This window comes from Amblyomma mixtum, chromosome 3, assembly GCF_055824585.1.
Source record: "Amblyomma mixtum isolate Tamu chromosome 3, ASM5582458v1, whole genome shotgun sequence".
NCBI classification, from domain to species: domain Eukaryota; kingdom Metazoa; phylum Arthropoda; class Arachnida; order Ixodida; family Ixodidae; genus Amblyomma; species Amblyomma mixtum.
The window spans coordinates 183801883-183818847 of NC_143014.1; the positions used below are offsets into that span (position 1 = coordinate 183801883).

The 16965-nt window shown below is 45.0% G+C and overlaps 1 protein-coding gene across 7 annotated transcripts in view; it reads left to right on the forward strand.

The window, feature by feature from the left end:
- The window catches only part of LOC149352955 (uncharacterized), a 119245-nt gene that overhangs the window by 65810 nt on the left and 36470 nt on the right, over positions 1-16965 (forward strand). For all 7 annotated transcript variants that reach the window (XM_089582154.1, XM_089582153.1, XM_089582157.1 and 4 more), the window contains 5 exons: positions 3173-3417; positions 6367-6455; positions 8794-8860; positions 9541-9583; positions 9905-10068. In XM_089582154.1, the coding sequence (XP_089438280.1) occupies positions 3173-3417; positions 6367-6455; positions 8794-8860; positions 9541-9583; positions 9905-10068 (608 nt within the window). The remainder of the gene's footprint in view (positions 1-3172; positions 3418-6366; positions 6456-8793; positions 8861-9540; positions 9584-9904; positions 10069-16965) is intronic.

Here is a 16965-nt window from a genome sequence, read left to right on the forward strand (position 1 = left end):
CAGCCGCTCTTCTAGCTGTGTGTGCACGTGCGACGGGCCAGTTGCGTGAGGCGCAATTTTTGCGATGACAGAAGCAGTCCCACTGAAGCAAAACGGAGGTACGAAGTATAGTTGTCGTGATGCTGTGATGCTTGTGTCGCGCCTGTGGTTCGGCCCAACTACGGTTCGGCCCAACTACGGTTCGGCCCAACTACGGTTCGGCCCAACTACGGTTCGGCCCAACTACGGTTCGGCCCAACTACGGTTCGGCCCAACTACGGTTCGGCCCAACTACGGTTCGGCCCAACTACGGTTCGGCCCAAGTACGGTTCGGCCCAAGTACGGTTCGGCCCAAGTACGGTTCGGCCCAACTACGGTTCGGCCCAACTACGGTTCGGCCCAACTACGGTTCGGCCCAAAGTGGTGAGCGTCCCAGTTTTTACTTTTATGCCATAGATGGTGCTGTACATCAGGCGCGGCAGTGCCGCTCAGCAGTGCTTTGGTATCCTGTTGACTTCTCTTTACCGGAACCAATTTATTAATGAATAATGTGACTTTTTTTTTTTTTTACATCATTTGCTCACCTTTCACAACCACACGTGGCAATGCGGCCGCACTGGTATTCCGCAGCCTGCCGTGTGCACTCCTGTGTGCATTCTGGTGTGCTTGCACAGCAGGAAGTGCAAAATATGCGAATAAAAGTTTTTAATGCGGTAGCACGTGCATTTTTCCGATTTTGGGCATACGTACATACATCTCTGAAGCCTGCTTTGTGTCAGGCGGCCCACCTGCCCACCGGGTTGTGGGATCCTGCCAGGTGGGCACACCAGGGGCCGAATTACAGAACGATCAAATCTCGAACCTCTCACAAACGGACCCATTAGCCCCGCTTTGATTGGTCGATATTTCCGCTAGTCCGTGCCAACCAATAGGAGTGAGGTTTTGTGACCCTTTCTTGACTGTTTTGAGATTGTGATCATTCCGTAATTCAGCCTCAGGTGTAAGGCATTTTTTACCTTGAAGGCCTTCGCCCAGGTGTATCCTTCAGTAAAGCTGAAATTTGGGCGAGTTGTTAAGTATTCATCTTAGGGGGAACAGCACAACAAAGACAACAAAGGTCTTCTATGTGTTCCGCCTTTGTTGCGCTGTTCCCCCTAAGATGTGTACCCTTCACCCATGTGAAGGCCTGCCAGGTGTACATGCCTTTAGGTCAAATGCCTTTAGCATGTAGGGCCCACCGTAACTAGTGCTACTGCACACTATTCCATGCTTAGCCATGCTAAACTGTGTGCTATTTTTTTTCTCCTGTAAATCTGGGTAATAAGTTGGGGCGCACAAATTACATGCGGATGCAAATTACACAAGTGAATACGGTAGTTTAACAAAGCTTGATGGTGGTTGCCTCATGGATCATGCATGAATAATTAAATATGCGTTTGCTTATCTTTTCTTTCAAGTTGAGAGTCAGTATTAATTCATTGTGGTAAACAACACAGAAGATGCTGGACTAGAGAACAAGTGGTGTACAAGACAGGTGTTGACTTTCAACTCTCGTCTTTTCTTATTTTACAAGGTTTCTTGTGTCAGTTGTCTCATATTGGTCTTTTGACTAAACACAAACACTTACCACTTCACCATCTGTAGGCAGTATTTCTGGGACATGGGAAGTAGGGTGACATATCATCATCACAGGAGCGACTGCTATGGCAGTGCCTGATGCATATCCTTCCTGCATATCCCCACTTAACTGATATTTCAAGTTGTACTTGAATCCGAGTGAACAGGTGTCTACTGTAGTCGTGCACCAGAATGAAAGTGAAAGCAGGGTAGCTGCTTGCACAGTGCTGTGTTCCCTGAGGTAAAAATGAATTTTCAAGCCTTTAGAATGATTTGTTGCTGATAAGGCCACTGGGGAATGATATCCAAAACCAAGAGGTAGCATTGTTGGCGAAAAACAAACAGTAACCCTGAAGTGGCCCAGTCTCAGCTGTGCCTTTGGATGTAATGATAGAAGCACCAGCGTGAGCATTAATGGCACTCACACACAGTGCCATGAAGCATTTGTGGTTATTCTCTACTGCTGCTGTACTGCTGCTTTCCTTACTTTTTCCTCTTTTCACAAAATAGGAATGCGTTATTTACCACTAATTGCATTCAGCTGGGCTTGTTGATTTAGCACTTGTGGACGACTAGGGATGAGAAGGAAGGCTAGTGTTCCTTGTTATTTGGAAACGCTAGAAAAATGCATTTTTAGTCTTATTCGTCTAAGGCTAATATGTTTCCTCGTTTAGTTTTTGGTGTATAAAAAAAGCAAACCATTACATTCTGTCAAGAAGCAGAATAGTTTTAGCAAGGCCTTTCATTTTTATGTTCTGTGCCTTTTAAAAATTTCAGTGAAAAAGTGGGGGAAGTTTCTAATATGACACTTTATAAATGACATTTTTAAAAGATGGACCAGAAATTCAGGTTTCTTGTTTGTGCCAGATTTTAATGGTCATGTGTATTGGATTTCATTTTTAAAATGGCACACACTTGAATTGTGTAAATGCAGCAATTGGCATTTCACTTGATAACTTACTTTAGCAGCTGGCCTTGATCTTTAGCTGCTTGCTGCTATACTTCATCTCACTAGCTGTTTGCAGCACTGCGAAAGGTCGAGCTCTCTCATCCAATCAGGGCCAAGAAAGACAACAAATAGTCCCTCAAACAGTTGAGCAGTGTTGTGACTATTTTCTGAATAGTTTTAGCAGTAATCGAAAAGGTAGTTTGGGATGGTGTTTTAAAAGTATAGTGCGCATTTCATTCACTGGTTAAATTAGCCGAGAAAGCTTGTGCAAACACAGCTCTGCGGAGGCTTGGTTCGAAGTGGTCCTGCGCCATTCGTGAACATGGTGTCCGCCGAGTCTGCAGAGTCTCCTTCACGCAGCAGCTGGGCTCTGGTGCTCTTTCCTCCCCAGGGATGGAGCCACCAGTCACGGGAGGAGAGATGCGGAGGAACATGTCTTGCAGCGCACGCCATTCTGATTGGCTGAGATCACCACAGCTTTCATAGCGCTGTAAACAACTTGTGAGATGGAGTATAGTCATGTGAAACTGTGTTTTTTTTTTGCTATTTCTTTTCTGGCGTAGTGTGTGTTGTCTTCCTTTTCTTTTGAATGCTACCTTTAATGTTGATTACTAACTGCTCTTGCAGAAACTGCCGAGAAAAGGGCACTGAAGACAAGTTGGCAGCACTGCGCAAGAGACAACGGGGTATCCTCATCAGGCTCCACCAGAAACGAATGGAATTGAAAGCTTTGCAGAGCCAGTGTCTTGCACAAAGTCGAGGAGGAGGTGGAAGCCTTGCTTCAGCATCGAATGTTACTTCTGTTCCCACACATGGTGTTACTGAGGTTGCCGAGGGTTCTGCCAGTGGTGTCCACTCAAGTGGCATTAGTGGTAAGTGACAGGTGTGGCTGCATGCCAACCGTTCTCATTTGTTGTGTTGAACTGTGTTTTTGCCCCCTTGTTTGTTATGTTTTAGTTCTCTATTCTTTTAAATCCAGCCTCAAGTGTTCAGGAGGCAGCTTTTCTTATTTTCGCTTTTCACCCTGTTGTGAGGTGCTTCCTGTTAGCGGCCAGTAGATATGCATTTGTGACATGGTACTGTAGACCTCTATGTAGTAAAGTCACTCGGACCAGCAGATATTTTTCACTCTATCATTGTCTTCTATATCAGTTCTTGGTAATGGTATGGCTCTGAGGATGCTGGTCTGATAATTAAATGGCTACTTACTAAACATATAGTATTGCTTTGTAAAAGAAACATTCAGAAATATCTTCTGTCCTGCTCCTACCATCCCTTTATGTGATAATTATTTATTTTCAGTTATCACATTTTTATTTATCATGTTTTCGATTTCGTCTAAGTCTTGTCGAAGTATGGCATTTACATGAATATAGCGCGGCTATGGATATAGCACGTTTGATTTCATATGAAAACCAAAGCTCTGCGTAAACACGACGTTGTCTTTCACTGCCTCAGTGTCATTTAGGAGGCAATAGTTAGGAAATGCGCACAACCAAATGAGCGTAGCAAAACCACCCGTACAGTGCTGCTGTGCCTCCGCTTCTTGCCGCCGCTACCTCATGCTTCGCGCTGGCCAGTTCGCCCCTTTCGCATTTGCCCCTTGCTTTCCTTCCTTACTGCTCACTGCTCTTTTACTGTCTTTCCTTTCACATTGGCCTGCACCGCCCTTTTTTGATGTTCATAGCCAGCTGTAATCTTTTTTTTTTCCCCCCGTGCACTCCTCGCACTTTGCCTCGCAGCCCTAAGGCCATCCTAAAGTTTTCTTTTCCTCGCATCTCACGAGTATGGCAGTTAAGCCATCTCAAAGAGTGCCGTTTTATCGTCTTTGGCATTCATTTGCCTCCGAATATTGGCCTCACGATTACGCCTTTACGTATCTGGCTCTGAGGTGTCCTAGACTGTGCACGTGCTGCGAAGTCATCATTGCGCTCTGGTGAACGTCCTGCGGCTTAAGGAGAATTGTCCATGGGGTGGATCACTTGGAGCGGTCGTCCAAAGAATTCGCTTGTAGACCTGCTGTTAGACTAGAGTTCTTGTTTAGTTGTTTTCATTTGTTGTTTATTGTTTCACATATTCTCTCTGCATGGGGCAGAGGTAAAGGCAACATGCCCGACAGGTCCTCTGTGTCCCTACTGTTCACGGCAACATATAATTCATAGTGGGCACAAGATTTAACTGCAACGAAACTTGAAACATTTTGAAAGCTCTTCTGCTAGGCATTGCAAATTATCAACGTGGTGAATAATAAATATAAATATCTTCTTAAAAAACCAAGAAATACACAAGTAAAAAATATAAAAAGAATAAAATTGACATGCATCTCGAGTAAATATTGTAACGTGGCGGCCAGCCGAAGAATGAGGCGTAATGAACGATAACTATGAGATGATTTAATGGCCGCTGGCCTAGCGCGGGCGCTCCGTCCCGCGCCACTGCCAGCTTCGTCTTCGTCACACTACCCGGGGCCTCCGAGCGATCGTCCCGATCGGTGACGAGCAGACGACGAAATGGCGATGGTCTTGAGTGAAGGATCGAACAATATGTAGAAGATGGTGCAGTGCTGGCCGCCACGATGAGAAAGATGAGAGAATGAGTCCCGGTCCACGAAGCATGCGGGCCGTAGGGTGCCAGGAGCTGACGGCCGAGGCCCTTGGACGCACCGAACGGCAGGGGCAGGGGGGCGGTGTCCTCATGTGTGGGCAGGGTCTTGGGTCGGTCGGGTCTTTGGTCGGTTGGGTCTTGGGTCGTCGTGTCTTGTGGTCCGGGCGGGGGACGGGGCTGGGGTGAGCGGCGAGGTCGGTTCAGGTCGGGCGGGCTGGGGCACGGCCGTGCGGGGCGGACCAGGTACTCGCGGCCGACGTCCATGGCAGGCGCAGGACACCGAAGCTCCGTGACCAGGATGGCGGTGAAGGGACCCCAGCACCTCACACCAAATGTAACGTGGCGGCCAGCCGAAGAATGAGGCGTAATGAACGATGGCTATGAGATGATTTAATGGCCGCTGGCCTAGCGCGGGCGCTCCGTCCCGCGCCACTGCCAGCTTCGTCTTCATCACAATATGAAAAACTTGACAACATTTACTGGTCCGAACATAAATAGCATTGCATTTGATACAGGAGTAATTAGGAGCACTTTAGAAAAAAAATCTAAGGTTTAGATTGATATAAAATGTAAGTGGTGCAACATTTGTAAATATAGTAGACAATCGGCGAAAGACATTATTTAGTCGTCGTCCTTGCATCCGCAGGTTCTGGAATCGGCTGCGCCCCGAACGGGAAATTTAAGCCAGGGTAGGCACGAACTTTGTGGCACACCCTCACCCTCAACCTGTGCATCTTTTTCTCCCTCACCATCACCTCACTATTCCTGCCCTCCCTCACTCTCACAACTCTTTTGTGTGCTAATCCTCCTTCATCACTCACTGAGTGAAGCCGTGTGAGGACGCCCTCGTGAGGGTGCCGATGTCTGCTCCTGAGTAGCCCGTGCATGTCGCCTCATGGCATTAGCGTGCTCTCGTTGGCTGGGGTACGAAATGTGGTACACATGTACCCCACAGTTTTAAGAATTAATAATAATAATAATAATTATATAATAACAATAATAATCTTTATTCCCTCCACAATATACAAAAATGATGAAGGTGGCGAGAAAGCAAGTGAAGACTGGGGACGTTGTTGTTCCTCATCCCTCTGTAAAAAGATTTTTGCTAACTGTTTGGTATTTGTGGACGGCTTCATGAACTTTTAGAAATTGTATAAAAGTTTCTGTCTGGTATTTTCTGTTGCTGCCTTCAGTTGTTTTTTTTTTCTTGTAATTAGTTCCAGAGTCTTATGAACAATCACTGCTTGGTGACCAAACAAGTGGCCATTCTAAGGAATCTTCTAAGCCTGAAGAGGTTCCTAGAAAGGTAACTGTCTTTTTTTTGTGTGTGTGTGGCAAGTAGTGTGTGCATTTAGTGCTCAGCTTAGCCCATTTACAGTAAAGTTCAGAAATGGGACTCTTGCATGCGCTGCTTTGTTCTGTCGGGACTCATCACTGTGGTGTAATTGAACATGGGGGATTAGTATTATTTTGCTTTGACTGTTTTGTCATGAATGGATTGGCTTTAACTAGACTGCATTACATTAGCCTTTGCTTTGTGGCAAACCTGTCACATTATTAATTCTAGTGCCTATTTTTGCAGTATTCTGCCTGCATTTTCAGTGAGCTTTATAATACAGATCTCGGAATGGTGTAGTGTTCGTTCCTTGTGAAAACTTGCGTAGGAACAGTGTTATGTTAGTGAATTATGGTTATCACACAGTTGTTGCATTGTTTATGTCAGGTGCTATTGATGTCAGCTCCTTTGATTGGCTCATTTTGAATAAAAGGAGGAAAAACTAAATTATTCCTGCTATTGTGATCAGTTCTGCAGTGGTACAATGCTATTTAGAAAAGAAAAAGTATGAGTAGGATAAGTGCTTTCTTGCATTGCAGTAATCAGAGTGGTGGTAATAGGAGTCTGTTGTTTTACCAGCTGGCCTAGCCAAGACCACTAGCATATGATGGGGCGGAAGCGATTTGATCAACAACTTGAAGTGGGAATGGTGTTGGTCCAGTGGTTAGGGGAATACTCCTCAGGTGGAGTAGATTTGTAATAAGGGAGTAATTACTCATTAGCATCCACCCAAGCACAGCCATACAGCTACAAAGGAAAGGTATAGAGCTTCCACAGACTCTTTGTAGTTGAAGAAAAATTCGTCCTGGTCCAGGGTCCAAGCCTGAGTACACCACCTCACCAGAGCAGTCTATCTACGAACTGGTCTAACCGGGATGTCTAGCATTAATACAAGTAGCATTATTGGCTGTTGTTTTATTTTTATTATTATGCACAAAACTCTAAAAGCTAAGAATAAAGTATGTGACACCCACCACTGCTCGTAAGTGATAATGCAATCGTTGACATGTCTTAAGAGAAGCAGATTTTCTCGAGAAGCTCAAACTTCTTACCCACTGCTTCGCTTGATTTTTTTATACACCTTAACTTCTTTCTTTTTTATTCTTGAGAAGATGGCTGGGGTCTTTATTTGATTGCCTGGGAGCCTCAAGATCCTTGCCCAGTCAAGGATTGCCGCTTAGGTTACCCAATTTTCTTTAAAGCTTGTGCTATTAGCCATTGCTAAAATTCTTTCCCTTTGTCATCACTAGGTAGTACAACTAACTTTAGGCCCTCTACGCTGCTGTTGTTTTTTGCACATTTCAGTAAAATTCTGGAGAAAACCATTACACTTGAGTTTGGCACATGATACCTTTAGCTGCTTATGCGCCACTAAACCCAACACAACACAAAATATCATGGGAACTTTGTATTGAAATGATGACGATGATAAAATTTTATTTGTCAACGATCAATTAATCATTAGACCTTCGAGTGATGTCGTCTTCTGTTCTTCTCCTTGACCTTGACCTTAAGGTTCCTTGTGTAGCATGTTCAGACTTCCAAAGTCCGATTCACAGTCCTCTTTTGGGTTTGAGGGTCTAAGCTGGTCACGTGTCGAAAATGTGTTCATCCTCTTTACATGAACTTTGCTTTCTCAGAGTTGAAAGCACCAAATATCATTAGACCATTAGCTTACCTATCACTATTCACACTGAAGCTCAGATATACATGTGTAGCCTGGGATCCTTGCACTAAAATTAATAACCATTTTGAATGAATCCAGAGGAAGGCAGTAAGAGTTATTTATTCTAAAAGCTCATCATCTGATTCCCCCACTGAACTGATGGAAGGTAATAGAATGGAACCACTAGAAGTGGGAAGAAAACTCCACTTTGAATTTCTTTTCTCACTTCTCAATGAGGGACTATCAATTGATCCTGCACCATAATTATCACCATATTTAGCACAACACACTTGGGGCTATCACAATAACTCATTAACCCCTTACTACATGCTAACATGTTTTTTTTTTTTCTGCATATGATAACAAAGTGGAACCATTTTCTTAAATCATAACGGAGTATGTCATTCATGCCTTATTATGTTGTGCGTGGTCTTTGCTAGATTTTTATTTCTGTTTGTGTGCTTTTTTGCCCCCCTACTTGAATCGTTAAAAGTCTGCAATAATGCACAAATAATGCAAAGCTTGAACTTCTGGAAGTTATTTTGGGCCATTGAAATGCAAGTGTGGCTGACTGAGCTTACCTTGCTGTCAAATAATTTATGTCTTGTCTCCTTTCCTGAATGGTTTTTTTTACTGATGCAGGGTGAACAGAAGTCGTCACTTCCTAATAGCTATGATTCAACATTTGAGACCAGTGGCACTTTTCCAGGTAAGGATGGCTGCACTGCGCTGAGTGAAAAAGTTTTTTAACAGTGGCTTTTGAAACCTAACAGTTAAAATTTACAATACACCTAATTGCGGCCGCGGTAGCTCAGTGGTTATGGTGCTCAGCTGCTGACCCGAAATACGTGGGTTCAATCCCGGCCGAGACGGTCGAATTTCGATGGAGGTGAAATTCTAGAGGCCCATGTACTGTACGATGTCAGTGCATGTTAAAGAACTCCAGGTGGTCGAAATTTCTGGAGCCCTTCACTACGGCGTTTCTCATAGTCTGCCTTGCTTTGGGACGTTAAACCCCATAAACCAAACCTTAATGTAAGGTATCATTGGGTTCATTATTTTCTGGCCATGCATCACTGTTCGTAGTTATTGTCTGAAACAGTGATTGGAAAAGAATAAGCAAGTATATTTTAGTCTGCAGTCTGCTTTTTAGTGTTCAGTATTAAATTTTACATGAGATTTTTTGCAGGTATTCATTACTGCTTTCGTTGAAATTTTATTCAAGCTGAAGTTTTGCCTTTTGAACTTTCTTCTTTGCGTTTATGGAGACAAATTGTAGAGGGTAATGATCATTGAGCGGTATAGGCATGAACTCAAGATAGTTTTACTGGTATTAATTGTAAGAGGAAATGTTCTTGCTGGTTCATTTTTGTTTATTTTTTCCTGCAGAATTTGAGGACTCCACACATTTAAAGCTTAATGCTAGCCAGCGGTGAGTACAAGCTGGTCCGATTTTTAGTGGACTGTTTTTTTTTTTTTCTTGTGAACTTCATCATCTTATTATCCTCTGCACTTTTCTTACTGAGGTGCAAAGCAGCTTCTGTGAAGACCTTTATATTGTGCATAGAGTTTGTCTAAAGTGATGCAGAGGTTTGGCTTGTAAGATTAAGGTGATGGCTTGTTGTAATGAATGCATCAAAAGATAGAAGTGTAGGCAACAAATTATGATTTTCTTCCTTCTGTTTTCATGCGTCTGCATGTTTGCCTTGGGTGTGTCTTAAGTATGAGTGCACCGCCAATGCCGTACATGTAGGTTTTTGGAAGAGCGGCAGCAAAAGTTGCAGAGCAGGCGTAAGCATGTGCAGCAGCTCCTGGAATGGCAAAAAAAGCTCAATGCTGAAGAGGCCAATGTGCGTGCCCTTGAGCGCAGGGCCCTTGCCAAGCTTCGTGCACGTGGTGCCAAGACTCCGCCGCAGGGTGGGTGCTACTTAACATAGTAACAAATGACCGGAATGTGAATACTCATGCAATCTTGTTTGTTGCAGTGATTAGTTACCTGCAGGCAAATATGTCCCTACCTTTCCATTCATATGCCAGTGGCAAAAGCTGTGTTTTTGCCTACATTAGTACACTGGTGTTATAACTTTGTATGCTCTTGACAGTTTCCAATCTGTGAATGCACTGATGTGAATTACGAGGCCTTGCAGAGTTTGACAGTAAAATATTGCAGCTCTGCAATGGTTTCAGTGGAACTTTGTGCAAACATTACAGCTTGTGATTGACCTGTTTTGGTGCACAGAGATCTAGCAAACACTAATTTCACCAGGAGGATTTCATCTATTTTGAAGTTACTGGGTGCACAAGAAACACATGAAAAGATATCGGACCTTGAAAAAAAAAAAAAAAACTAGCACTAGTGTCTGACGCACCAATTACAAGGTGCAAACTTGTCTGGGCTTAAACACAGTTAGGAAAGCATGAAGCAGCTGCAAAAGAAGGTACAAGACAAGGAAATACAAGGTGTTGCCTTAGCAAGTTAGCATAACCAGCTTTTTCAGTGCAGCAGAACTGACACTTTCATTTACTCCGTTTATTAATGCGTGAGCATTACAGCGGCCATGCAGACGAAAACCCGGCATTTGTCTGTCCATGTACAGTGGAGTGGAGAGAAGTGGAGTGAGGAGGAGGTTTCGTGACATCGCGAACGAGGAAGCGCAGAGCACGCAGGTGCACCATGGCTGAGGGGGAGGAGGAGTCAAAGAATCGAAAAAAATTGGGATAGGAAGAATTTGAATTGAAATTGAAATTGGAATTTTAATTTAAAAATGTGAATTGGAAATAAATTCGAAGAATTCAAGTTGCTTTTAAAGAATTGGAAATCATGCTTAGAGATTAATTGTAAAAGCGAAACTTAAAGTTGTCATGCTGGGAACGAATTCAGTTTGTCAACACAAATCGTTGAAATCAGAGCCCACATACTAATGCATTCGCTTCTGCATCAGTTGCCTTCTGCATCACTGAGCCGCTGCAGTGGCGCGGTGGTTACGGCGCTCGGCTGCTGAGCCGAAAGACGCGTGATCGCGGCAGCCGAATTTCAATGAAGGTGAAATTCTAGAGGCCCGTGTACTGTGCGATGTCAGTGCACGCTAAAAGAACCCCAGGTGGTCAAAATTTCCAGAGCCCTTCACTATGGCGTCCCTCATAGCCTGAGTTGCTTTGGGACGTTAAACCCCAATAAACCAATAAACCAACCAATTGCCTTGATCGGCATGAATTTTTGATGCTTTATCAACTATTTGTTTGGTCAGGTGAACTTTGCTAGCTGATGTAATGTTTTGGGGTGGGTCCACTTGTAATGAAACTCATGGCTTATTAAAGTTTTTGCATTTACAAGCTCGTTTTAATGCAACATAGTTGTATCGCACAATATACTAGAGCTGTGCACGGGCCGCAATTTCCGCAAGGTGCTCGGCCGGCGTGCTTGGGCCTGGCCCGACCCTCAGTAGTGCAGTTGAAGGGACGACGACACAGAAAGGGACAGTTTCAGGAAAATAAGTTTATTTCAATGGCATTTAAATTTTGACCTCGCATTCCAGATGACAACAATTCGTCCATTGATGATGATTTGAGGCAAGTGCGGCGCTCCTGCATTATGAATCTAGCAGCGCTGAAATTTCTTTCGCTGCTTGAACTGATGGCCGGAATGGCTACTAATACTTTTGTAGCGAAAACAAAGTTTCAGGTGTATAGCTTTCTTGCTCCTCCAAAACTGTGCTAGCTCAAACTCTGAACAAAGAGTCGATTCTGTGCCCAAGTAATTGGTCAACTCATCTTTTTCGGCATTCTGAATGCTGGTTTTGTCGCTCCACTCACTGAACAAGTCCTTGCACAGCTTTTTCGCAGGAGGTTGTTCTTGCATAGAGGCCGGCAACTCCCCTGGTGATGACGCAACGAGCTCTCGTATACGCCCGTACCCTTCATCACGCTCCTCAGCGGAAACCATCCTAAGATGTCGAAATTGTGGGCAGAAAATCATCGCTGTCTTGTGCTCCATGATCAGGATAACCTTTGTCCTTAGGAAAAATTGGTCACATTGGTGAATTTTTGCCATTTCTGTGGCCTTCGACGGTTGGACTTGGTCATGAAAAATTCTTTCTACTTTGGCAAAGTGCAATAAGGTTAGAGGCAACGTTGGGATTTTGTCCGCCTCTAGGGCTCTCGTTGCTTCTGAAAACGGTTCCAGAAATGCAATTTAGTTCTTTTAGAACCATTTTGTCTACATTGTCCATGATCGAAGGGTTTCAATTGAAGAAGGGCTTCAATTTCTGCAAGTTGGCCGAATACAGATTTCAGCATAGAAAGTGTTGAGTTCCACTTGTCGGTACTTCCTGGCAGACAGTTTGGTTGAGTCAGCTAGCTAGGACACTTTGTTTCAGGAATTTCACGACCAGTTTGATATTTTCCAATGTCTCACTGACACACGGTGCTTCAGCTGCAATAAAATCTTCAGAGAGTGTTGTGTTCCGAAGAATAGTGTTCAGGAGATGTGCACAGCAGTTCATTCTGCTGTAGGGATGGCGAACGGACATGATATTCACACCTAGGTCAGTCACGATTGTAGCCTTCTGCAGAAGATCCCTGTCGATCCCCAGTTTAGAAAAAACAGCGTTGAAACTCTTTTCGAATGTTCTATCCAGTCTTGCGTTGCTGGGAAAATTGCAAGTAAAAAGAACGTGGGAGTGCAGCCACCACTCACTTTCAGTGTAATGTGCCGTAGCTGTCTTGTACGCCACTTTGCAAAAATCATCTGTCCACATGTTCGTAGTGATCACACAACACCCCTGGATCATAGCTGTGGCAACTTCGAGCATTAAGTTGCCCCAAACTTGCGCTGGTAAGTCGGCTACTTTTCTCAAGACAGTGGTGTGATGAGGAAGGACATCGTCAACCTGAACATTGCCATGGCGAGCTCCAATGCAGATTAACTCTTGGGCTACTTTTGTAAAGTCATTGCCACTGACTATGTCAAATGGCGCATATCTTTCGCACAGAAATGTGCTAAAGCTGCAGTTAACTTTTCCTGCTTCAAAAAAAGAAGTTGTTGTACTTGCGTTGGCTCAGCTGCTTTTGCACCAGTGCCCCTGCAGATGCGATGTTCCCGTTTTTGAAGATTCGAAGGCGAAGAACATCCTGCACAGCTTGCACTGTACATGTCCCTCAGGTGAATTCGTTGCACACTCAGCGACAAAGACAAACTTGTCCCATAAAGAGCTTTTACCATCAGATTTGGGAATAAGTTTAAAGCGGCTGCTTGAAATGCCGCTTCTTTGGTTTTCAGCACTGAACTTCTCCATGGTACAAGGCTGACTGCTTAAAGCTCAGGACGTGTAAGGAATAAACGAAACGCTCGAAGTACGAAGGGGAGTGACAGATGCGGTCTCATAAGCCGTGGGTGGCATGCCACGACTGGCAGACCTTTTGATTGTCAGAGAATAAGCCAGCAAATAAGCAACAGCACGGCGCTCTCCCGCGAATGCCAATGTGGCGGCGGCGTCCTTGCTTCTGCTATTCTCAGGAAGGAAGGGCGCTGTGTTCTCTTCGCTGACAAGCAATTACGGTGAAACAAAAGAACCAAGCCTGCGCCAGAAGAGTACGAGCCGTAGTGGAGGTGCCAGTGGCATTCTTGTACCACCATTGATGTGGTGGAGGTCTCCCTTGGCTCTTGCCCGCGACTATAGTCAGTCTCCCCTGCCGGAACCGGAGCGAGTAGCTCCTGCTGGGTAGACGGACAAGAGAGAAGGCAGTCGGTGCTGCAGTGCATTGCGAGGCATCTTCCAGAGGATAGTACCACAAAATGTCCCATCCCCCTGAAGCCCTTTCCTGAAGCGCTGCTGCAAGAAAATGACAACATGTCTTGTGCTGGCAGTGACGTGTTTCTGTTGTCAACCTCGGTCAATGACCAGTCTTCAAGCAACACCGCAGTTCATTAGAAAAGCTTCCCTAGACGCGACGACCCAGTGTGAGCCATACGCAGCCTTACTTTCGCTTCCCGAAAGCTTCCATTCTTCTTACCTTTCCTACTGCAAAAGCCGCCCATGAACAGTGTCTCTTCCCCAACGTTGGTACTTGCTAGAACCGAAAATGCGTTTCGAACCCCGACTAGCTTTTGTTTGCTTTTTGTTAGCGTTTAAACTTCCCTCCCATCCTTGTACATTCCCTCCTGGATGGTCTAGACACAAAGCAGTTCCTGCTCTGCATGCAAGACACCCAGCGTGCCATGGCCATATTCGCACTTCCGTATATGGTACAGCCTTTGTCCAGTTTAGAGCCCTAGGGTTTGGTTCTGATTAACACCGTGTGGCTCGTAATGCATTCCCAGAGTTCCAAATCTCCTGAAGGTAAGATTTCTAGTCCTGCCCCCCTCCAATGGGGCAGGACTTCCACGTATGCTACAGGAGCCCCTGTACACAGCTTAGAAGCAAACCGCCTGGGCTCTAAACTTTTGATCAAGGCTGTACGCATACTCGCGATCGCAAAGCCCCGCCGGCCGTCAAAGACAAATGTACCATGGCCCAGGCTCGGGCTGGGCCTGAGCCCAGCTCGAGGGCTTGCAAGGGGCCTGAGCCCAGTCCGCGGGCCGGGTACAGGCTTTCGGGTGGGCCCGAGCCCGTGCACAGCTCTACAATATACCCTCTTGTTAGCTCAAAATTGCATACCTCAAAATATCAAAACCGCGGTGGCTCAGCGGTTACGGTGCTCGGCTGCTGACCCGAAAGACGCGGGTTCGATCCCGGCCGCGGCGGCTGGAATTTCTTTGGAGGAGAAATTCTAGAGGCCCGTGTACTGTGCGATGTCAGTGCACGTTAAAGAACCCCAGGTGGTCGAAATTTCCGGAGCCCTCCACTACGGCGTCTCTCATAGCCTTAGTCGCTTTGGGACGTTAAACCCCATAAACCAAACCAAACCAAAACTTAAAAGGTTTTCATGTTGCACAGTTACGCTTTTCTTGTTGCTCAGTTAGCTACCACGTGTTTCTCATGAATTACCTCGAAAGAGACATGCGTGATAGTTTGCCGGTCCACAGGTCACCCTGTGAACCATGCCTACGACCAACAAGCAAGTCTGCTAGAGCGCTGCAATGCGCGCCCCTCGTCGTGTCCTTGTATCGCTTCACTTTACACAATTGCAGTGCTGATGCATGCATGCCTGTTGCTCCAGATTCGGAGTTTGCGGTATTCAGAAAGTTGACACGAGGACAGTGTCTGCTCCTCATGACAACGCCAGCCAGGCAGACTTAACCTGTCCCACCTCCCTCCCCCCCTCACTCTCGTTAGCAGCGTCTGAGCTGCAGTGGAAATGGCAGCCACTGCCCAGCTTTGTTGTCAACTTAGTGGCGTGCTCTTTGCTTGTGCTGTGTTTTTTGACAGCTGTGTTTCTTGTGCTGTGCTGTCACTGCATGGGACTCTCTCTACTGTATTTACTGCTGTGCTCGTGTAGTGGAATTGGCATTGGAAAATAAAGCTGAGTGAAGATTGCAACTTTTGCGGTGCACGATTAGTATGGTATTATTAGTATTTAAGTGCTTTTGCTTATCTCAAACTTCTGTTTATTGTAATTTTGCTTCATTTTAACAACACAAGGAAATTAAGCTTCCATGTGTTTTCTATCCACAAGAACACTCAAACATTCAGTAAAAATAGAGTAAGACATGGCAGTTGAGGAATGTAGAGAAATCGCAAGTCAATTGTAATTGTGTGGTCAGTACAAAGAGCTAGGTTTCTGGCAGCATCTGAATAAGAGAGGGTGGTAAATTTATGAACTTGTTACCTTGTTGCTGATGTTAGACTTGAAGCTACCGGATAAAAGGTGAATGCTCTACTAACAGGACAGCACTTTAGTTTTCGTAGCTTTATTGGGTACCCTGTGCCTGTGAAGTTGTTCCAAATATCAGGGCTGGAGGTTTAAATTAAATGCACCATTAAAAATACAAAGGGTGTTCGGTAAACTCTGCCTCTTCGGCTATAACCTGCAGAAATCTATTGGCCTCCATCCTGCAGTTTTTGAGTCCACAGAGAAGTGTCTGGATTTCAGCTAGGGCTATTGCTCTAACTGATAACGCTGGCTTTTGTGGTATTACAGTGGGTCAGCAATCAAGCAATGGACAGGTGCCTATTAAGCTTAAAGTTACCTCATATCTCTCATTTTGAGAGGTGTTAACTTATGTTGGAAGGTGTTACAGGAGAAATAGCAAGCGATACTGAAGTTACCATGCTTTGCGTTGAGTTATCTGTCAGAAGTATAGTGCTACCATGTGTTGAGCATGTGCCGAATATTGAGCTGCCAGTTTTGGCAGTGTCTAAAAGACAGCATAAGATCCCAGATTGCTCACATTTGCTTCTGCACTTTGTGGCAACACTTTTGTGTGTGCTTTCTGCATCAGCACTGTCACTTCCAGTCTTTGTATCAAAACTACCACATCTCGTTTGCGCACCAACTCTGTTGTGTCCGCACTGCAGGCTTCACCATGACAATAAAAAATGCAATGTCTAAAGTAGGAGGACAGGTTACCTTTGTTATCCAGGCAAGACTGAAAGAATAGGAAGATGACGAAGAGGACGGAGTAGTAAAAAGTAGCGTTAGAATTGTTGGATGTGACATTTCAATGAAAGTGTATTTTCTCCCAGGACTGTCAGTTTTTATGCATGCCTCCACTTGTGTGCATACCGTTTCATTGAATACGAGTGGCTCTTGACACCAACAGTACTCTGCATTTATGACCACTTTGGCAGAATCGATGTGCCATGCACATGTTCCTGATCTTTAAAAACAGCTAAAATTTCTTTGGCATTTGGACTGGCCTGTAAGGTACAGTGC